General features: G+C 49.0%; 2 protein-coding genes across 8 annotated transcripts in view; both read right to left on the minus strand.

The window, feature by feature from the left end:
• The window catches only part of FAM53B (family with sequence similarity 53 member B), a 38,666-nt gene extending 26,916 nt beyond the window's left edge, over window positions 1-11,750 (minus strand). For 2 of the 7 annotated variants that reach the window (XM_085229769.1, XM_085229771.1), the window contains exon 1: window positions 11,608-11,745. The gene's annotated coding sequence lies outside the window, so the exon portion shown is untranslated. The other 5 variants (XM_085229766.1, XM_085229765.1, XM_085229770.1 and 2 more) reach the window with 5 other exon arrangements.
• A 4,993-nt stretch (window positions 11,751-16,743) lies between these two features.
• EEF1AKMT2 (EEF1A lysine methyltransferase 2) lies at window positions 16,744-22,863 on the minus strand. Its single transcript, XM_085229778.1, is given in 7 exon segments — window positions 16,744-17,458; window positions 17,461-17,553; window positions 18,357-18,573; window positions 19,404-19,511; window positions 21,582-21,696; window positions 22,498-22,563; window positions 22,771-22,863. Coding segments are annotated over 7 exon segments (714 nt in total). The 5' UTR covers window positions 22,854-22,863; the 3' UTR covers window positions 16,744-17,426.
• Window positions 22,864-23,110: the final 247 nt, after the last annotated feature.

The following is a 23,110-nucleotide window of genomic DNA, read 5'->3' on the forward strand; positions in this document are numbered from 1 at the left end:
TCAGGTGAGGTTTGAGGAGCAATCCCTGGCTGGAGTGCAACGGGCAGGCACGAGGTGAAAGGGTTGCCCTAGGAGCAAGGCAAGGAGTATTTATTTTAGGCTCTTAAGCATTGCTGGCGTTCCTGGGCACCCGATTAGCTCAGAGGCATTTCGCGCAGCAGCACTTGCAGGAGCTGGTGGGAGCACACAGTGTGCACGAGGCGTGCTGGAGGAACAGGAGTGTTGCAGGCAGATAAACACACAGCCCTCCTAATTCTGCTTTTTGAAAAAGGGAAGCCATCAGCCCATCTCAGTATGGAGACCCTGAGGCTTGGAAGCACTCACTACAGCCCCAGAGGCAACCCCTTTGCCAGCAGATCAACCGAGAACAGATTTCCTGCAGACAAAGCCATTTCAGCATCATCACCCCTACGAAACCCTTTGGATGCCCCAAGTTACTCCAATAACTCCCTGATTCCTGCCTCATGCCATCCTGGTAACTCCCTGGTTCCTGGAAGAACCACAAGGAGCCCTTTGGACAAGAAACAAGGCAAAGAGCTTCCTGCAAGGAAGGAGAGGGCTCCCTGCCCATAAACCCAAAGCGTCACTCCATGCCTCTTGATCCCTACTTATTTCCTTGGGGTTTGAGGCAGTAAATGCTGCGTTAGGGCTGCACGAGGAGCGCACAGAGGCTGCAAGCACTCACCCAACCCTACCTCACCTCCTGGCATTCCCTCCCATGCACCCACCCCCACGCAAAAGCAGACAGATTGCAATTCAAATCTGATTATAGAAATCAGTGTTTTTCCCAAACCGCCCCTCTAATCCTGTTTCACTATTTTGTTGCCTTGCTGTTAACCAAACAAACAAAAACATCATTTGCATGATCCGAAGAGCATGAAACACTTATCTTGTAACGCGCAGTCAAAACCAAATTGCAGTACTTAAGGACAATATTCGAGAACACGCTGCTAAGTATTAAACCTCATTACAAACTGATAAGGATTCTCTTTCCAGCTTGCAAATAATCTTTTTCATGTTTATTTGGATTAGAGGTCGGGATGGAGTTATGAGTAGCTCATTTAGAGGCCAGCTGGCTGGTAGAGAAATCACCTACTGTGTCTTGTGAGGACAAAGTTCAGCCAGAGTGCAAAGCCAGGATCGGGAATCAATACATTTTTCAAAGATTTACTGTTCCAAAAGGCACGTGGTACAGATTCCAGCTTCTTCTGGGCCATCGGATGCCTTACAATGTACAATTTACTACAGCTTCACCACAAACCCCCGGGCAGCCCAATGATCACCCAATGGCACAAGCACGGCCAAAACCCCCAGTGATACACAGCGGGATCTCCAAAGCCTTTGTGGTGCCCCAGTGACACCACACAGCACCCCAACTCCTGCATGCTTCTCTTCCTTGGCTTCACTGGGGAATGCCACCAGGAACAGCCATCAGGAATGTTCTTCCTGCAATTTCAGCTCCATCAGCGACTGTGGCTGAGCCACGGACAGGGCAGGGCTGCCCTTGAGGACATCCAAGCCTACATCTGCCAAAACAGAGCTGATATTACTCAAAGAAACACCATCTGCTACTTGAGCCCTACGTGGGGCCCGGAGCAGGGAGCAGCCAGCCCTCTCCCACTGCCACGAGCCCCCTGGGTCACACCATACCAACTCTGCACCGTTTCTAGCCATCCCCATCACTGGTCCCTGCTTGGGACATGGGGCAGGGATGCTCACCCACACCACATTTGTGGTGCTTCGATGGGCACCGAGGCCACCGCTGGTGAGCAGCCACAGTGGAAATCCAGATCAAACAAGCAGTCCCAGCAGCCGGGAAGCAGTTAAGCACGTTTTCTCATTAACAGGCTACAATTTCTCCACCAATAATTATCTTTCCCTAAGGTAATGATTAATACTGCTGCAGCAGAGCACTACGCACAGCCAGCCACAGAGTTGAGCCCGGGCAGCGGCTCTCTGCCCCATTTGGGTGACAGTGCCCTGCCCATTGCATCCCCCTGGGGACCACCACATCACTGTGCCACGGCCGAAACTTCCTACTGCGATGCCCTGCCCCACGTTGCCCCTGCAGGGCAGCACCCATTCACACTGGTCTTCCTACGAACGCCATGCCATGAGCAGGAAACTGCTGGGTATTTATGGACCGGAGCTTTCCACGCATACAGATGCTAATAAAAAGATGCTCTTCAGGGACCATTAATTATTTTAAGGAATGTATTTCCTCGTTTGCAATCAGATAAAGGAACTGTCTTCATCCTTCAGTCAAGGTTAAGTTTAGATTTGGGCCACAGCCATGGTGTGACACAATCCAGGAGCTTTTTAACCCCCCAAAAGGCTGAAAACTGAATCTTTCAAGAACCCCTTGGGTTTACGGGTTGCCTTGGAATCTCCTTCTGCAGCCAGGACTGCAGCAAGAGCATCCCCAACCACCCCACCTAAAGACCTCTGCCCAATGAGCACACATATGTGCTTCTTTAGGCATCACTGATTTCAACTAGCAGCTCAGCCACAAAAGAGACATTAAAGCAGATCAAGAATTTCCTATGGCTTATTCTGCAAAGTAAGGTTAAATTGCTATTGCTACCATCAAATTACCATCAAACAATTCTTGTTGCATACGTCATTCCTCCATTGCCCACATACACTTTTCTCTGGGCACTGCACTGCACACCCAAACCCCCCCAGCCATGTCCCCACTTGCTCTGTGAACGGAGAGCTGCTATTACTATTTTTGCCTTAGATTTGCTACCAGCTGGAAGGAATGAAACCCATACATTTTTACCAATTTCACTGTATTACTATTCTACTTTTGTGACTACAGTCACAACAGTAATTTGTTTCCTTTCTGTTTTTAGAGTTGCTCATAGCATGAATCTCTGTTTCTCACCCTCAAAGCTTCCTATAATTACCACACCCTTAGTGCCAGCAAGGAGAGGGCAAGACTCTTCTCAGCCCAAATTACAACACACTGGAGTCAGAGAATTGAACTGTTATCCACGGACTGGAAAAGTAATGCCAACACCAGTGCTATGGCCACAACCATAGAACCATTTGAGTTGGAAGGGATCTCTAAAGGCCATCTGGTCCCATCCCCTGCAGTGCATAAGGACACCCACAGCTCCATCAGGTGCTCAGAGCCCTGTGTGCCTGCAGGGATGGGCACCACCACCTCTCTGGGCAGCCAGAGCAGTGCTTCACTACCCCTATCATAGAATCCTTCTTCCTTACATCTAATCTGAACCTCCCCTCTCTTAGTCTGAAACCATTTCCCCTTGTCCTATTGCAAGGACAAGGGGAAACTAAGGATCCCCATGCACACTCTCCTCCTGATATCCAGATCCTCATTTCTTCATGCAAAGCCCCAGCAAAACTTGGGCCCAGCACAACACAGCTCACCCAACATCTGCAAATGACTTAAAAGGGGGGGGATAACCAAAAATCTTCCTGAAGGTTTCAATGGGACAACTGATGTGTTTTTAAAAAGCAGAATTAAAGCACTAAACAGCATACAATAAAGCTGCCCTGTCACTGGATGGTATCCAAGGAACAAGAAGTCTTTGTGTGCTGGAGCTGCAGAACACCACTCCATTCAGGTATGTCAGGGCTCCACATCTGCCTCACCACACTTTAAATAATACTGAGAGGTGCATTTTCAACTTGTTGATTTATTGTGTTACAAGTTTGGAAGAGGTCCTTACAGGTTAATATTTGTACAAAGCCAGGCAAGGCTTACTTCCTCACTGGACTCTCGCAGCCAGGCTGCACGGTGCTCACTGCTCCATACCATTAGTCAACAGTGACTCTATTTACAAGATTAAAACCTCCAAAAATTGTGAATAAATACCCCTGTCTGCAATGCAACCCCTCAAAAAGAAAGAAAAGTCACAACCAGGAGGCTCAACACGGCAGTGCCCATCTTGAGGAGCCACATTAGGAACACAAAGCCTGACCGCGAGCCACCACCGTAAATCTGAGGGCTGTAGAATATCCCAAGGTGGAGGTGACCCATAATGACCACCCAGTCCAACTCCTGGCCATGGCCATGCACAGCCTGGTCCATCAGCATGGCCCATGGTGAACCCTCCCAAGCAGGAGCTCCACAGGCACCAAGGTGCTGACCAAGACCATAAACACATTGCTCAGCAAATAAACAAGCCTCCTTCCATCCAACCCTCGCTTCCACGAAGTGCTCCACGAAGGATCCTGCCATAAGGTGACACCAAGTCCTGGTGTCTCGAGCCCAAAGCCACGCATCCGTCAGGGAGAGCCCAAAATCCAAGTGCTCACCCCAAAAAATCAGCGATTAAGGAAAATGGCACACCATCTAATTCAGTAAAGAAACATCAGTTTTATTGCCCCCTTGCTCTTACGGAATAGGAGTGGCAGGGGAAGGACTCCCTCACAAACAAACGGCGGAAGGGGACGAAGAGAAAGGACAGGACAGGGTCAGAGGTGCTTTGTCTCAACATCTCAGCTTGAAGAAAGCAGCGCTGGCTGTGACTTTGCCTTTTCCTCCCTGGCAACTGAAAAGGAAGAGAAGAGAGCAAAATTAGTCATTGCAAAGAGCAAACATGAAATAGGGGACTGCTGGCACGGAGGGGTAACTGGATGCACGCAGCGACTGCGCACTGTCCAGTCTGCTGCATGGATCTCATGCATGACAGCAAGTAATGGCAAGAGGAGCCATCCCCAGGTCCCAGCCACCTTGGTAGGAAATACCACCAACAATTAATTCTGCATGGTGCCACGCGAGCCATTCAACACACCCTCTAAAGGATGCCCCAACTCTGGAGGTGCCCTAGGCCAGGTTGGATGGGACCCTGAGCAGCCTGAGTTGTGTCTGATTTAGGGGCTGGCAGCCCTGCCCAAGCAAGGGCTGAAATGGGATGATATCTGAGGGCCCTTCCAACCCAAGCCATCCTATGATTGTATTCCAAGATGATTTTCATCAGAAAAAAGGACTGTAAAAATGGCACGTTCTCTTTGAGAAAAACCTTCTACCATTGCCTAATTGCTTATTAGGGGTTTGCTTCTTATTCTGAGCGTATTTCCAAGCGAGCTCAGCGAGCTGGAGCAACGATGGTCTCTGGATAGGCGCAGCTGAAGCAGCACCACAGCCCAGCCTGCCAGTCTGAAGAACCAGCTCACCTTTCGATGTCTGTATTTTTCCAATTGTGAGATTTATGACAAGAATTTGCAATGGTCTGTGAGATACTGTGAGTGTTGGCCACGCTCCCAAAAGTCAAGGAATTGCTGAACTGAGAATTGCCTCAGCTGTTAACCTTAACAACCAGGGATGCTGAACAAGGCAGCAGAGCCTAGGTTTACTTTCAATTACTGCTTGGAGAACACTGCTCTAGTAAACAGAAACAAATAAACCACTTCATGTTTCTTTCTCACACCGTTTTCCCATATCCAACCTGAAACCTCCGTGTCAGAGATGGTAAGCAGGGCCTCACCATGCCATTTTTACAGACCCACTTCTCAAACGTGAACGATTTCAGGCCATTTTAAACCCATCTCAATACCTACCTCTGCAGCACGACGTCCACCTACTTACAGCCGGATGTCAAAGCTCCAGGGTGACAAACCTCCAAGGCTCTCAGCCAGCCCTGCCTTGCTTGCTCCAGAGCCCCCAGGTTTCAACATCAACAGCAATGCATTGGTGGCAGCCAGAGAACCATGGCACGGCCAAGTGCTAGCGAGAGCTTGGGCATCTTGCAGGGAATCTTGGAACTCCAGCATCATTGTCAGACTTGGGTACCATTAGCAAGGCAGATTTCTCCCTTTTCCAAGGCTGAGCCGGAGATCTGATTGAGGCTGGTGGTCCCTGAATAACCAGGGTGATGGAAGTGTCTGGATTTAAAGCAGGGATACTGGATGTACACGCCATGATGGAGGGAGAACAACCAGACTTTGTGAGATCTTCTCCTCCCACTCCATTCTTACCAGTAAAAGCTGTAAGACCGCAGAGCCTCCAGCAGAAAAACGATCGCTCAGGATATTCCAAAAAATTCAATTAGGCAGACAATATTTTGGGGGTTTGGAATGCTTTCAGCTGGCAGTCTCTGCCTACAGCGTGCATCACCTGTGGCCAACCCATAAAGCAGAAAGAACCACAGGGCCAGCAACGCCACTGCTGTGGTCACACCTCACTGTGGTCCCCACTGGATCATCATCCCTATCTCAGGGGACATCATTCCTCAGCTGGGAAAAAGCCTTCACAGAGCTCGCTGGCTCTGGAAGATGAACCTTTACCCATCCTCCCAGCAACCAACGGACATGTTGCAGTGAAAAGTTGGTGGAAAGGAATGGACAAAGGAAATGGACAGGAAACCTTTGCCCGTGTGCAGCCGCTGCCAGCTCGGCTCTCCGACACGCTGGGAATGAATTTCCCAGCCCTGCATCTTACATAAATCTCCTTAACACACAGGGAGCCAAACATCTGTGAGTTGTCTGAATTAGCATGAATTTGGCAGACCGAACAGCAAACTTGCATTGCCCCGCAGCCTTCGGATTCCTTGTTTTTCCTCGGGTTCATTAAATACACCACAATCTGTTAGCAGAAGACGGCTCCTACGTGCGTGGGCTGCCAAGGAGCTGATCTGGGGAGCGCATCCCACGGCAGCCTCTGAATGCTGTGTCCAGAAGGGAGAATCATAGGACGACTTGGGTTGGAAGGGACCTCAAAGATCATCCAGCTCCAACCCGTCACTGTGGGCATAGCTGCCAACCACTAAATCAGGTACTGGATCAGGTTGCCCAAGTCCAATCCAACCTGGCCTCAAAAGGGACGGGGCACCCACAACCTCTGTGGGCAGGACTGGGCTCTCCTGGGGTCAGCCATCGCCATGGGCACAGAGCATCCGCACTGGTGTGGGACACTGAGTGTTCATCACAGAGCCCCATAAGAACCAATGTAAAGGCAGGATGGTGACGTTTTCTGATAGGGAATGGGGGCTGGATGCTTTGCCATCCCTCAAAGGGAGCCTTTCTGTAGGAGGAAGGAGGCAAAGCAAACACCCGCTCGTGGCATTTACTCGTTTCATCAAAGCCAAGCAGCACCTGAATGCTCCCGACAGCACTTCCAGGGAGCCATTCATGAGAGCTGGGACTTAGGGTCCAGCCGGTGTTTTTAATATCTCAGGGAGACATTCACAAAGCTGGAATAATACCCATCTGTTACTCCAACACACGTTCAGTTCCCATAAGGTGTCAGCAACACGTATAGCCCAAACCTGGCGCAGCTCCGGCTCTGCACAGTCCTGCTGGATGGGGTGGGATGCTGTGATCCTGGGGGTGCGGGGTGGGATGCTCCCCACTGCTGCTGGCACTACAGAAACCCCAATCCCTCTGTCTGTCTCTGAGCAAATAGGAAAAATGGCCCAGCAGCAAATGGAAATGAAAGCCACGTCTGGCGGTGTTTGAGCTGGCACCAACGCCAGCCAACGGGACGGGTGCAACTCCCTTCCCACCAGGTGCCAAGTCATTTACGACAGCATGAATGTGCAGTAAAGGAAAAAATATACATTCATTTTTCCTCCCAGAGTCTCCAGCAGCTGGACACTCTCCACACATCCCCTTTCCTCCCATCCTGCAGGCATAAATCAGGGGGAAAGGCAATGCCCCTGTGCCCCAAGGACCAGAGCAGCAGGGACCGCACAGCCCCCTCCCCAAATGCCACGATGGGGACCGACAGCATCCCACGTTGGCTCCCTGGCTGGTAGGAAGGCACTGGGCCAGGAGTTTTGCCAGCACACAAATGGCAATGGTTGCCTGGTACAAATGGAGCATCTCATGGAGAAATGCACACTGCTACACTCCTGAGCAAAGGGACTAATGGCTCCTGGAACATGGAAACTGTGGCACAGTCCCCAGCATCACAACACCACCTTCGAATGCACAGGACTGCAATTCAGTGTTAAGTCTGTCTTTTGGGTGATGTTTTTTCACACTTTCAAACGTTCCGTGGTAACCCCTCTTCTTCACCCCTTCCTCTGCTCTCCTTTTTTTGGGAAAGATGCTCCTTCTGGCATCGGCAGTTGGATAAACAGAAACAGGAGCAGAAGTGCACAAAGAAACAAATCAGGGGTTAGCAGAGAGATAGAAAATAAAAGACAGGAGGTTTAGACAATGGGAATAATAAAATGTCTCCCTCACAGCAGGAGGGACATCAGTAATGATGCAGAAAAGGGACAATCAATGGATATTTTAGTGCTGTATGCAGGAGGGAGCAGAGCGATGGCTGCGCCTGTTGCCAGCAGTAAGCCAGGCTGATGTTAAGCAGCAGGCACTAAATATAGAGCTTTCTTAAACACTGGCTCCAAATAATTTACACCTCCAGCCTCCATGGGGCCACACCACAGCTCCCATGGCGTCAGCAGCCCCACAAAGAGCTGGGGACTTCCAGCAAAGCTTGCAGTGTTTGACTCATCCCAACCGTGGGGAGGAATGGCACAAAGCGGCCCTTCCCGACCCCTTCCCAAAGCCCACGATTCATGTAAGACCTGCAGGGCAAAGGCAGCTTTCTACCAACAGCACAATCCACGTGGAAGTGGGAGCTTGGATGCCTCGGTGCCCAAACGAAGCCATTGGGAGCTGCAAATCTTCATTAACCACGATGCTTTCACCCTGAGAAGCACCAGCAGCAGCACTGAACTTCCATCATAACACGACTGATGGGCCAATAAAGAGATAATCTTTTCTCTGAACTAGCAGAGAAGCTACAAAAACCATATGTGGATACTTGTAATGCTCTCTGTATCTTCATAATTGTAATGGATATTCCACGTGATGATAGCTTTCGGCATCTATTTGATAGAATTAAATCACGTCCCTTCAAAAATATTACATGATATTCACTTGTAATGGCTGGGACATAAAAAGCATGCCACAATAGGATCAGGAACACATTCCTGAAGTCATCTCATGGTGTGCACAACTATTCCCCAGCACACCACGAGGCTGTGTGCAGCGACACGAAGGTTAGCAGACAAACACCAACCCCATCACATCCACTTCTAAAGTCACCTTCCCGCTTAGGACTTTTGCTCCATTCTGGAGCTGGCTCACAGCACGTTTTCCAGCTGCTGGAGCACGGTTTGTCAGTTTACACATTACACACCCTGGGAGCTGGATGGATGCAGGAGCAACAGCCACGGAGCCAAACCCTCCGGTCCCACTCCTACTGCATGGCTGAGCCCTGAGCTTTGGCTGCTAAACACAAAATCCCATGAGCACAGGGAATGCTGCAGCCCAGGGAATGGAGTTGGAAGTGTGCAAAACTCAACCCAAACCCTTTCCCAGAACACATTTTTTGCACTCACTCATCCATTTCTTAAACTAACGTTCAATTACGGAATCAAACAGCACACCTGCTGCCCAGGGACCTGCACAGGTCTGGGGGCTCTCGTAGAAGTTCAGTGCCATTCAGTGCCTTCCTTCACCAAGTTTCAATCAAAACTCCTAACGCACCAAATCTTACTCATTTTGCATATCCATTCCTGGAGGTGTTCTAGAACTGTGGGCACTGAGTGATGTGGGCAGTGGGCATGGTGGGATGTGTTGGGCTTGGGGATCTCTGAAGGCTTTTCTAACCTTAACAACTCTATATGGCACCACGGGAATCCAGCCTATCAAATATTAGAGGCTTCACAAGTCATGGATCAGATCCCTAAAGCCAAGAGCAATTCCACGTGTCAATTAATACATGCCACTACTCTTCAGTTTTCAATACAGGTTGAAGATGGAAGGTTTACGTGTCCCTAGCCTGTGTTATCAGAGCCTGCATCAGCAGAACCAAGCCCTGGCTGGGGAAGTGGGTCTCTCCAAAGGCAGCCAACCCATCACACGTGGAGAAACAAAACAGCCTGGGGACCTCTGGTCACTGCCCCAGAGCCACGTTCTGCACTGCTGGCTGAGCAAACGGCCAGGCACCAGCAGACTGCAGGCTTGGAGAGTGACCTTGGAAAAGCAAAGTCCTTTCTCATAAACACAGCAGACTGACAGAGCACAGAGCCAGAGCTCCGGGGTCAAGCAGCACAAACCCCAACAAGGCAGTGAAGGCACAGGGCTGTACCCCATCACCACCAGCAGAACACCATGGGTCTGGGAACACGGAGAGCATCGGGGGATGGAGGAAAAGGGTGAAAAATGGCACCAGAGGAGGGGATTAGGTGTCGCCCTGCAACACCTGATAGCATCTCTCCACTTGCAGTACCTGTAATGCACAGGTCACTTCGTACCCCTGCTAATAAGCACAGTTTGCAATCACCACTCACTGCCTAGGCTGGAATTCACCTGAATGTGGGGGGACTGGGGCAGGGCTTCCCTCCTGCCTGCACAGCTGGGTGCTGGGGAGGGTTCCATGGTCTGTTAGACCCCACCAAAGGAGCTCCTAGACCGTCGTGATGGAAAACCCCCTCCTCTGGTGGGCTGGGCTTTTCCAAGGCTGCAAGCATCCCTGCTCTGCTGCCAATTAGCACTCATTAGGAGCGCCTCCAGCTCCTGCCAGCCCTGCAATTTGGGGGGGTGGAGAGAAGGAACACACCAACCCTGCGCTTCTCAGCCTGGGGTGTCCTCTCCTTCAGCTGAGACTTTGCAAGTAAAGAAGAAATCACATCAACGAGCAAGAAAAAAAAGCCAAACCCAATATTACTAGAAAGAAAAACGAGGAGGAACATAAATCCCATCACTACATTTACCTATCTACATATTTACACACGCACACACACTTACTTGCTCACGTATCCATACTTGAAAACCAACCCTCAATCAGCGCTGGATCTGTGCCACAGTCTGCACGACCGCCGCGTACAGCCCCGATCTCACCCACAGATGCTCTTCACGGATTCACCCCGGGTTTACGTGCAAAGCAACGCTTCGGACGGCGCAGGCTGAGCCCCCGCTGCAGCTCTTTGCCCCGACCCGACCCTCCCCGCTCTGCATCCGGAGGGAACGCAGCCTGGACGTGACTTTCCCAGCCCGACTCAGACGGGGTTCGGCGTGGCGGAGCGGCGCCGCGGCTCAGCGCGTCGGTGCTGGGGGTCGGGATGCCGGGACGCTCCCGGCTCGATGTTACCCGGGCAGCCCGCGGGTAGTTTGAACCTGTCCGAAGGCGCTTCGGGGATGGATAAGGAAAGCGGGCGCATCCGCCGGCGGTTACGAACCGCAGTTCGGTCCGTCTGTTTCATAACCAATTACGCTCACTTTGGTCTCGGCGCATTTCCTCGGGGGTGGCCGCGCTGCCAAGCGTCAGCGGCGCACGCACGGCTCCCACCCCGAGGCCCGGCACCCCGCATTCAGCCCGGCGGCGGGACCGGGGGGCGGCACCCCCCGCGCTGACACCGCGCCGAGCATCGCTCCGGGCCCGCACGGAGCGCGGCACGTGTCGGGGAGCCGCGGGGGCGGCGAACGCTGGCTCGGGGAACGCGAAACTTGCGAGAACGAGCCGCCACCCCCCCACGGGCTGAGCTCCCGCACACCCCCCGCCTCGGGGCCGCCCGCCGCCACCGCCGCCCTTTGTCCGCCGCCCCCGGGACGGCGTCGCGGGTCCCCCCCGGGCTGACAGCGCGGCTCAGCCCCGCCCGGCGCGGTCCCGGCTCTTACCGTGGTGGCGGAGCGGCGGCGCGGCCCGGCCGGGGCCGGCTGTGGGCACCGCTCCGAGCCGCGCTCCCTCCCTCCCTCCTGCCGCCGCCGCCGCGCTGCGGGCGGGGAGGGCGGAGGAGGAGGAGAAGAGGAGGAGGAGGAGGAGGGAGGAAATGCGCTTGTCACTTCCTGAGCGGGGCCGGCGCGGAGGCAGGGCCCGGCCCGCACCTGCGGAGCTCCGCGCCCGCCGCCCCCCGACGCTGCCCCGCAGCCGCCCCCGGGACGGCCCCGCCGATCCTCGCGCCCGGGCCCCGCTTCCACGCCGTCGCCCGCGGAGCGCCCGGGAAGGAGCGCCGCCCCGCCGCCACCCCGAACCCCGCTGCACGGGCACTGCGCGGGGCGCTCGGGACGCGTGCTCGGGGCCGGCGGCTCCATCGGGCGGCCGAGAGCGCCTCCTGCCGGCACCCGAGGGAAGAGCCCGGCCACACCGCCGCCTGCCGCCTCCTTTCCTGCTGCCCTGAGCCGCGGCCCTGGAGGTGCCCTGGGCAGCCCGATGCAGCGCTTGATTTATCGGCTGGTAACCTTGCTAGAGTTGAAACCGAACGATCTTTGAGGTCCCTTCCAATCCAAGCCATTCTACTACAAGCTCTTCCATCCCACTTAAACGACGGGCTTTAATGATGATATACATGCAGTAACAATGAAAATAAAACACTTGCAAGCTCTTTTTGCAGAACTTTGGGAATCAAGTCTGAATAGAGTTTGTATGGTTTCCCAGCTGAACATTTAGCAATCAAGCTTGCAGTATAATTGAATCCATCCCCGTGGCAGCCCTTGCAGCACAGGGCTGGGCTCCAAGAGCCGAGCAGAAGGCTGCTTTCTGTCTGCATCCACAGCTCAGTCCAAGCACGGCATCGCTCACCTCTTGTCCTCTGCACTGTCAGAGGGCTGTCAGCAGTGCGCACAGCGTCCTCAGTGCAGGAATCTATTTTCCATCTCTCTGTAACACAGCCAATACATTCTAGTTCGGTGAGCTGATACCCTACATCAGCTACAAAAAGCAAGAAGTGTAGATTGTCCCCATCTCTGCTCTCTATGACACTGTCCACGAGCACTTGGCCGTTCAAGTGGCTGCACTGAGGCTTGTTTGTGTTCTCTCATACTGTTTGTTAGCCCTGCTTTCCAGCACAAGCATATGCACTTGCCATTATCCAGAATTTATATGGCTACATCAAGCAGTCTGTTTACTTTCCAGTAACCTAGAAATCCGCTCATTTCAAGCTATACTGTTACCTAACAAATGGAAATTAAGCCACGGCTTGGCTTTCCCCCTGTATCAAATAAAACACACCAGTGTTCCTTTCCCTCCTCCATCTCAAGGCTGTAACGGTTCATCCCTTTTCCACTGAAAGCCCCAGCTATCCAAGGGCTGCTCCTCTGCCCTGCAGGGTTAGGTTGCACCCAAGGACATTCCAGCCACGGGGCAGAGCAGAGCCAACCCTCTGAAGGAAGGGAAGCATCACAAAGCCCAGGCAAAGGCAACACACCATGGAAGCACAAAGGCAGGTGGGTCTCCCTGTGGCAGTGCAAAGCTCTGGTCTGTTTATTTTGTACGTTTTCCTCATGTATTTTACAGGAGACGATCCATATGTTAAAATGCTTAATGGGTCCATACAAATAAAACAGTTCCCGAGGCACGATCTTTACCTTTCAGTGTGCCAAGATTCAGAAAGCCAGCTGAGTGCCAAAGCACTGAGAATTTTTTGCTGTATGTTGCTAAATACCATGATCACAGTTTTCCTCTGGTATGAAATAACACGAATGTTGGCAGCTTTTACCAGGCACCCTGGAACCCAGCAGCACGGACATAGCAGAGTGTATGTACATGGATTTTCCTTACAATGGCTACAATGCTGCCAGTGCATTCCTGGAACATGGGAACACACAGCAGCCAGTATCAGCAACGAAGAAAAGCACACTGTGCTTAATGCAGCAGAAAAGCTAGTCAAGAACTCATCCTTATGAAAAGAGATGCTGCCAGGATGAACGTCAGCCCCACTTCTCAGCCTCATGGGCATCACACACCCCACGCACCTGGACAGTGAGGCCTGCTGCTGTAAGTGAGAGGAGTCGTCGCTTCACTTCTCCACTCAGGCCTTTGACCCTACACAGGTGTCCTAAGGTCAATCTCTGCAACACAGCGCTGTCTGCACACTGTGTTTGCTCCCCCGAGACCCACAGCTAAGATCCACGTGGTGAGACATGTGCCAGGAAGAGCAGGGAGGTGTCACGCTGGCAAGGACTGAAATCCCAAACATCTGAAAGCTCTGTTATGAAATCGTTCTGAAAGATAAAAAGTAAATCATAAAAGCGACTCTTGTAGTTCCTAAAGTGAAAGCTGGGATTCTCCAGTCACTACAGGTGTCCAACACCCCAAATCCCACGGTACAACTGGGCCAGCAGGCCATTCCTGGTGGTCAGAAATTGGGCTACAACACTGAGGTTGAAATAGAGGAGACCCGTATCTGTATGCAGATAAGGCCCCAGTATATTGCAGTTATTTCTACCCAGTGCTCTCTATAAAGACTTGAACAGTCTCCAGATAGAACAGATAAACTGTCATTTCATCATTACTGCCCTCTCTGGTACAGCAGCTGCCATAACTCTGTTAGTGTTCCACATGTAACCCAGCATACCTTCTAAAAAAATTGTAGCTCCCATAAATTCTTCCTTTTAGACCACAGAATTATATTTACATTTAATACCAGAATATTAATTCCATATCTTCTTAGCCTTCCAAAAAAATAACTTTAAAAAACACTCTACAGACTGCACTGCCATTGACTCTTTGCTCCTTAGGGAGCAATGACCACTAAACGAAAATACTTTCATATAAATAACAGCTTGGTCACCAAGAAGGAAGTCAAAGAGCAAGGCAACATTATTCTTTCTTCTGAATCTTCTGTGTTCATTCATTTGTGTTACAGTTTTCACACTTTTTAATTTATAGCAACATGATTAAAGGAGTAGTTTTTACTTCAAGAAAGTGCTGTGATGTTGAAAATGCAAAGGTTTTTTGTCTTGAGAATCTATTTACCTTATGCTTTAACTGAATTCCACCTGTAAAGATAGGCCTTCTTGAATCAATACTTATTTCATTAATTTCACTTGGTCTCCTCTTTCAGATATTTCATCCTGACAGTTCACTTCCTTGATACAACCCATAAAAATCCAATGGTCTGCTCTCCCACAGGTAGAATGCTTCCAGCCCACTCAGCAGCACAAGAGCCACAACAAACACAGTGGATCTCTCAGTAAATACTTCCAAAATGAACAACAGAAGGCCATTTTCAGTCAGAGGGTGGTGAGGCACTGGAACAGGTTGCCCAAGGAGGCTGTGGATGCCCCATCCCTGCAGGCATTCAAGGCCAGGCTGGATGTGGCTCTGGGCAGCCTGGGCTGCTGGTTGGCGACCTGCACATAGCAGGGGGTTGGAAGTAGATGAGCATTGTGGTCCTTTTCAACCCTCACGATTCTATCATGATTCTATGATTTGCTTGGCAATGGCAGATACCAGGAGCCAGGTACTGGGGGTCAGAGCTGTACAAAAAAGCAGCTGGTTGTGGAAGTGCTGCTTGTAGGGCTTCTATCCTAAAAGCCATCTTCCTGGAAGGAAAGGTCAGCAGTGGCCAGCAGGACCTGCACAGCCCAGCCACAATCACCACCTCCAAAGCAGTTCATGCATCACTAGAGCTGCACATACTGAAAACACCTGGCTTAGAAGATGAGATCTGTCCTAGTCTTGAGGTTTCATTGCTTAAGGAGAATGGGAGAGACTTCATTTCAAAGCAGTGGATCCCTCTGGAGGGCTGTGGTTGACACCACCCTTTCCTTTCCAGTCTTTCCAGGCATCTCATTGAGCTTGGAATCTGGCTCATGAAGCCAGGTGCAAAGCCCACCAGCACTCAGGGAATGTCAGCCTTTGGCATGCTGTAGGTCAACAAAGGAACATAATCCCTCTCTGTCCTGCCTACCTTTTACACAAAGCTATTCACAGCTCCATAAAGGTATGCTGGCCCTGCAGCACAATCCAACCTAACCTCAGGACTATGGAAAAAGCTTGTTGAGATCCAGGGATGGTATTAGTTTTACTATCCACAAATCTCACATTTGACAGAGAAATCACAAGCAAAATCTCCAGAGAGAAACACAATAGGAGCTGAATGCATTTCAAATGCTGTATTTACTCTCCTGCAGTTTAGCTTTGCAGCTGACACCAAAAGTCACACAACTGTGTATTCATGCAGATATCCACCTTTATGAACTACCAGAAAGCTCTCCAAACCACAAGCAAAGCCTCACTGCTCCTAACTCACTGCTTATTTCTCTGCCTCTTTTAAGAGGTTTCTCACTGAGCAGCACAGACATCTTGAGATTATACCTTCATGAAAAATCGTCTAGCAAGGTGAACTGCCCAAAATCAAGGCCATTCTTTGACATGTCCTTTCCAAATCTTACCAGTCAGTAAAAAAAAACCAACATTATTCAAGTCACTATTACAGCTGCTGCCTAGACTCCATTATTCATAAGGGTCAGGTTTCTAACAGCACATTTCAAACAGCAGGCCTTTGATTATTATTGCCTTAAAAACGCCCTCCTCAACATGTTTTACAAGCATTCTTCTACTCTCTGGTGATAGTTCAAAGTGCACGGGCTTAAGAATATTGCCAGCTACAGATCAGATGCAGAAATCATTAGACCCAAGTGATTGCTTGTGTGCTTGTTTGAGACTGAAGAGAGGCCTCTACCAATTTAGGAATCAAAACCATTTCACTTGTGGGTGCCACCCTGCTTTTTTCTGTTCCTTGTCCCTCCTTCCCATAGCACCACCTACCTGCAGGCTCACTCTTTTCATTTCTTGAGCGTTTTACTAGAAAATTTCAGTGTAGTCCTGAGAAGCTGACAGGCTCAGGAACTCTGCCTCAAACTTGCCCTAAATCCCACTTATCTCACAGTGAATTTATAGGTAAACTCCTCCTCATTACGCAACTAAAATTTATCCTGAGAAATTCACTGGAAAACATAAGGTCTTTGTTGGATCTTAGGACATCATAATATAGCAAATTAGTAACAAAAGAAGCATATGTCACATACTAGTGAGATTATAATGTCACACCTTTATATAATTATGGGATCAGTGGAAGTAAGTAATGAAGCAAGCCTACATTCTCACAGGTGAGCTTTGTAGAAGCCTCAATAGTTGGCCTCTGTGGGAAAGAGTCAAGCTATTTCAGGGGAGGCAGACCTACACTTAGCCCCAGAACTTCTGAACTTAAAGCACTGACTAGTCTTTTTTTTTTTCCCCAAGACTTCCAGCTTTTAGATTCATTTCCCTCCTTAACAGTTACATTTACCTTCTGCAAAAATGAAGGGTCCAACAACCACATCTCAAAAGCTTGTTTCCAATTACACCACAACACAGAAATGAGACTTACTTTGTAGAACACCTTTGCTTCTATTGGTCACTGATTACCAATCCAGAAATTAAATACCAGATAATCTTTATATTCCAAATGCAAACATCATTCAGCTATCTCAGTCAATATTTAAAATGACTTACTTGTCTCTCTCAAACTTGCAGCCTCCCTGAAGCAAGTGAGGTTGTAGCAAGGACAAAATTTACAGGCAAGTTATGCAAAGCTATTATGTTTCTAGGGCAATGTTTTATAGTCCCTTAGAGTTCCATACATAGCATTTAACTGTGTACTCAAATAACATTTATTTACACACGTGTCTGAGGTTTGCTGTCAGGCTTACTTTAAAGTTCAGACTTTTCTCAGCTAATCTAATTTGTCCAAGATGGATGGTCTCACTTTTTTCTTTGGAAAACCAGTGCTGTTACGCTGTTTCCAATTCTTCCTCCAAAGCAGAACTTGGGTGTTGGCAGCTCCTCCACAATTTCAAACCCTGCCAGACAGAAATTAAAATGCTTTTATTAGAAGGAAGTCATTTTATTCTTTTCTTGGATAACCCTTTGCAAACCATTCTTTATTTGTCAGGACAACTTGCAAGTCAGTTACTTTGTAATTCCATAGGACTGTATTGTTACACTGCACTGCTGCTTCATACAGCTGAAACCATTCCATGGCTAATAAAAATCTCAGATGGCTGAATCACACAAATTAATGGCAGAAAAGATGATTACTTGCCAGCGATTTTAGTTCCCCAGAAGGGATGGTTGTTTTAGATCCACACTCTTGGAGTTTCAAGCTTCAAGGCATGAGATTCAGGAGCTAACCATCACGTAAAAAACAAACAAAAAACAAACAAGACAAAAACACCTACAGAGAGTATCAGAAAGGTCACTGAGGAGGGAACAAAAACGGTCAGTCAGACTTGCCAGCTGCCCTAAACACAGGTAATTTTTAGAGCAGTTGTATGGGTGAACTGGATCTGCTAGTAAAAGGCCAGAATAGAAAAAACAACACCCACATGGGTATAGAATTCCCTCCTTTCCCAGAGTAGCTAGACTGAGATCCTTGTTCTCTAAAGTATAACAAAACCTGAGCCCCCTTGAAACATTGGCGCTGGCAAATGTAGCAGCAGTAATTCTTGAGGAAAACAGTGAGAATAGGCTGAGGAGTTTACTGATCTTTTTACTACTTTGTCTTATCCTGATCTGAGAAAATACGTTATCGCAGACACTAAAATCTACCCACTGCACCCTTGCTCAACCATAGGTTGGCACATGGCTCTGTTCAACTGCTCACCTTCTCTGAACTCATTCAGCAGCTCCTCCTTGGTCCAGTTGCAAGATGTTATGAGGAAAAAGCCCTCTGGCTTCAATACACTGCAGAGAGATCTCACGTACTGCTTCCTCTTTCCAACTGCATTGTCAGGATTAAGGCTCACAGCATCAAAAGTCCCCTTGTCAATACAGATCTGAAATCCCAACAGCTCGGCTGATGGAGCCAGGAAGTCTTCTACCTAAACCAGAAGTTTACAACTGTGAAAACAATCTGCTCAGGAGCTCCTGAATCTTTAATGCAAACCAATGCTTTAATACCAAAGCCCTCAAACTAGGCAATAGGAAAGGGTAAGCCAAAGTTACAATGCCACATCAGCTTCTTTGTTGTCTACCTATAACATAATGATCTATTTGCTATAAAGCCCACATACGTAACTATTCATTTAAAGCTCAAGCTAATACATTTGGGAATTCATTCTTCAAATCATTATTTGTACTTTGATCTCTGGTGTTCCAGGCACCGTGTGCTAGGCCTTGTACAAATACAGAAGACAAGATGGTGCCTGTTACAGAGATCACAATTGAGATACAAGAACAGAGACATCACAGGGATACAGAGCTGGCGGGGAAAAGCACAGCAGAGAAACACTGGTGACAGAATGGCTGTGGCTGGAAGGGATCTCTGGAGGTCAACTGGTCCCCCCCTGCTCAAGCAAAGTCTCCCAAACTCCCTGCTGCACAGCTACTGGCAGGGATTCCTTCCCATAAGGATTTAGTCTTCTGTCTTAAAGCTAACATTCAAAGCATATCAGCTTAAATACAGAGCTTGTCAAACAGCTATCTGCTCTTTGGACAGCTTTTGACTGCTACAAACAACAAGATAACCACAAATCTTCCTGTAAACACAGATTTATTCGGTTAGAATTCTCTTATGAGGTATAAAATACAAATGAATTTCAAAATACATCATTAATATATTACAGTGAGTGCACCTGAATATCAGGTAGGTCACTTAACCTTGGGGTCAGCTGCTTTCAATTTCCTTAATGAAGATTCTCTCAACACTTACCAGTAATTTAATGTTAGACACACCTTCTTTCTCCCTTACTTTTTCTGAAAGTTGTATTGCAGAAGGTGAGTAATCAATCCCAGTGAGGTTAGTGAAGCCATTTTTTGCCTAGACAGAAGCAGAGAATCTTAATCAGTGTGCTAGCAGATTTTCTGTTCACCAGGTCTATTTCAGTGCTCTATAATTCATCCTCCCCCCTTTAATAATAATAATTAAAAAAAAGCAAAAAAAAACCCAAAACAACCCAGAACCTTTATTTCTGCTTTTATTTCTCATTTTTATTTCTGTTATCACCATCAGAGCTAAACAGCCAAGTGAACAGACTGCAGTAACCCCATCTGCCTGCTACCTCATCAGAAGAACTGCTGACTGAAAGCTGGTTGATGTCAACAAGTGGGAAACTGAGAGACCAGTCAAAAACTCTGGAGGGAAATAAGCTCTTATCTGTACCAAAAGTAACCTCCAAACCAGGAATTTTCTCTGATGAGAATGTGCCAAAGCCAGATGCTTCAAAATAAGAAAACCTCTTTAACACACGAGACCGAGCAATTACTCAGCTTACAGCCTAAATTCTAAGACCAAATATATGTATTTTATTAATACAGAAAGCCATTGTAAAACTTCTGTTTTTCTGATTTTTCATGCTAACGTCTATCTCAATGCAACTATCTGCATGCAGTGAGGTCTCTATCACTGATTATCAGGCAGGTTACGAACCACATAGAAGAGCACATAAAGACTTTCTGCTGACTTTGAACTAGATAATGATAACCCAGTTCATCCAGCTCAAGCAACGACAGCCCAGCAACCTTTTTGCAAAGCAGATGGGCTCACACGCCTCTCATCAGCTGGAGCTGGGCACCTGGGAGCAGGGTGGTAACACATTTGCATTCCCAGGTAGGAGCAGATCTGGCAGCACGTAGGTCAGCCGATCCGGCCAGCTCCAAACCTAGCAGGAAGAGCTACAAAGAGCTATGGCCTTACAGGCAGCTGCAGGCAGAATGGTGGAGGGGGAGGTGGTTGTTTTATGAATACCAAGGACCTCAACTAGCATTCAGCAATCTGCTACCTGTCTACTTATTCCAAAGGCCAATACCTCAACAACGAAGAGAACTACATTTTTTTAAAAGTCCTTCCTCCTCCTAGCAGCCCCTCAGTCCTTGTGAGTGCAGTGCTAGCCAGCTGTTCTTAATTGAGGATAAACACAAAGACTTTGTTGTTTGCATTTCATGAAGAACAGCACATTGCTTAGGCTTCTGCCCACGTTCCTCCCCAGAGCTCCAAGAGCAAACCAAGCTTCCTGAGATGCCTGTGCTGAAGGCCTGGGGGTGGAAGCGTAGTTTCCACAACAGCTCCTCTGTTTGGAAACGAAGAGCTTGAGTCACTTCAGGGAGTTTCCATTCACTCCTATAGTCTCTGGGGCAGAGAAGGAAAGTTTAAGGATAAACAACATTAAATGCTGCTAAACCTGTATGGCCTGACTCCATACAGACAGGAAGGGATCATTCACTCAAGTGCCAAACATGAGTCTGGAGTCAGATGAGTGTCCTGAAGGTGGTACTCACAAGCAGCCTCCTGCTCCTCCTTGACAGAGCTGGTTCAATTAGCAGCAGACACCCTCACTTGAGTAGTGAATACCCTTCACCTGCTCTTACAGCAGTTTAATAGCTTTTAAATTGCCACTGCAATATAGCAGTCAGTCCCCACATAGGCTTTACATTCTTCTAAAATCAAAGGCCATGTTTTTTAAAACAACTGTGCACTATAAACCCAACGTTGACTTCCACTTAATTTCTGTTCTAATTAATGGAACCAATGGAGAGTGTTGGAAATAGGAACTACTACAGCAACAAAGCTTCCTTCTTTACCAATTCTGCAGTAATACTATAGCAAAGGATTCAGTCAAAACCATGAAAGGATTACTGCAGCTGCAAATCACCTTGCATCACTCTATAACATCACTGTAACACTTCAAAACCTGTCTGCTGAGGGGTTTCCACCCTGGCAGAATTGATGCCTCTTGTGCTACCAACTTTTCAAAGCATTTACATGAACTACTTGGTTTTGATCATTTTTTGTATCAAAATGAAGTCTTACTGTCAGAACTGAGGACGGACAAGGAGAACTGAGAACTGAGTTCTGAGCACCGATTCTGTTACGAAGGCAGAATATACTAACCAATTCAACCAGTAAAACACCATTCCCAGTTCCAATGTCAAGCACAGAGCTGTCAAGGGGCACCTTTTGTTTCTCCAACCATCTGATTATGCGAACCATGCTTTCTTCTCCAAACCTATTAGGAATAAGGGCTCAGGTAATCAAGCTAGCAAAGACACACAATCAGCACAACAAATGTATTTCCTTGCTCCCTAGCTTCTGCAGAGCCCTTCTTATTGAAACACTTGCCTAACAACTGACATAACTCATACTCCACATCTGCTTAAGTTTAAATGAATCAAACCACAGAATGGTTTGGAAGAGACCTTAAAGGTCACTGAGCTGCAATTGTGGGCTGGGTGCCCCTGACAGCTCAGGCTGCCCATGGCCCATTCATGGACATGGGCACCTCCAGGGATGGGACACCCACAGCTCAGGGAGCAGTGCCAGGGCCTCACTGCCCTCTGAGCGAATGATTTCTTCTTAACTTCTCATCTAAATCTCCCCTCATTTCAGCTTCCAGCCATTCCCCATTGTTCTGTCAGATTATGTAAATGTCAGTCCTCCTCCTGCTTATAAGCTCCATTCAAACATTGTAACCGAAACACCACCTCTGGAAGGCAAAGCCCTGTGTATGTTGTATGAGAAGCCAGCGCTGGCAACTTGCCTACTTACATCAGAGCTCAGTGATACAACGAGCACTTCTGAGTACAACAGACCATACCTATCAGCTCGCTGTCTCTGCCAGGCCAGTTGTGTAAGCACAAGTTATCAATTTACATTGCAAAGCCGGCCAGGAGAGGAATGGGTGGCTCCAAGACTGATATCCCCTTCCCACTGCCAACACTCAGAGCTATTCACCGACCCAGAGGACGCGTTTTGGCAGCGTCCCCTTTAGAAACAAATAGGCATGTTCAGGTAGGGATGGTTTAATTACCAAATTTCCCCAGCGTCTCCCGTCTCCTGAAAAGCTTGCAGCTCTCTCTCATACGCCGCATCCCAGCTACGGGGAGGGAGAAGAAGATACCGCAATTAGCACTGCGAACGGCTTCAAAGAGGGGAAAAAGGAGAAGAGCGAGCCCGCATCTATGTCACGGGACCACCTGGAGCTCACTTCACAACCGAAACCAAACGGCTTTGAGGAGGCCAGGCACTCCCGCATGCCGGGTGCTACTCTCAGTGCCGGCCCTGCCCACAGCCCACCACTCACTGAGGCCTGGTGCCCAGCGCCGAGGGCGCGAAGGGCTCCTCCCCGCCGCCCGCCATGCCCGCCCGGAAGCGCGGCGCTACCATAGAGTGCGATTCGCGCAGGGCGCAGGAGGAGAGGGCGCCGCCCTTGCGGTGTGGAGGACAGGCGTTCCGTGCTGCCGGGCTCGTTTTCCTCAAAGCCGGCCCCGTTTGGCGGCGGGGCGGCCTGGAGCCAGGCTTTCCTTTGGACGAGAGCGCTTGCTTCCTAGCACTGAAATTCAGGGGGTTACAGCAGGGTGCTGCTCAGATCTGCCCCACTGTTGTGTCCTTTGCCCAAGCACTTCCAAAGCCAACACTTCGTT

This window comes from Meleagris gallopavo, chromosome 8 (assembly GCF_905368555.1).
Source record: "Meleagris gallopavo chromosome 8, MGAL_WU_HG_1.1, whole genome shotgun sequence".
NCBI lineage: Eukaryota > Metazoa > Chordata > Aves > Galliformes > Phasianidae > Meleagris > Meleagris gallopavo.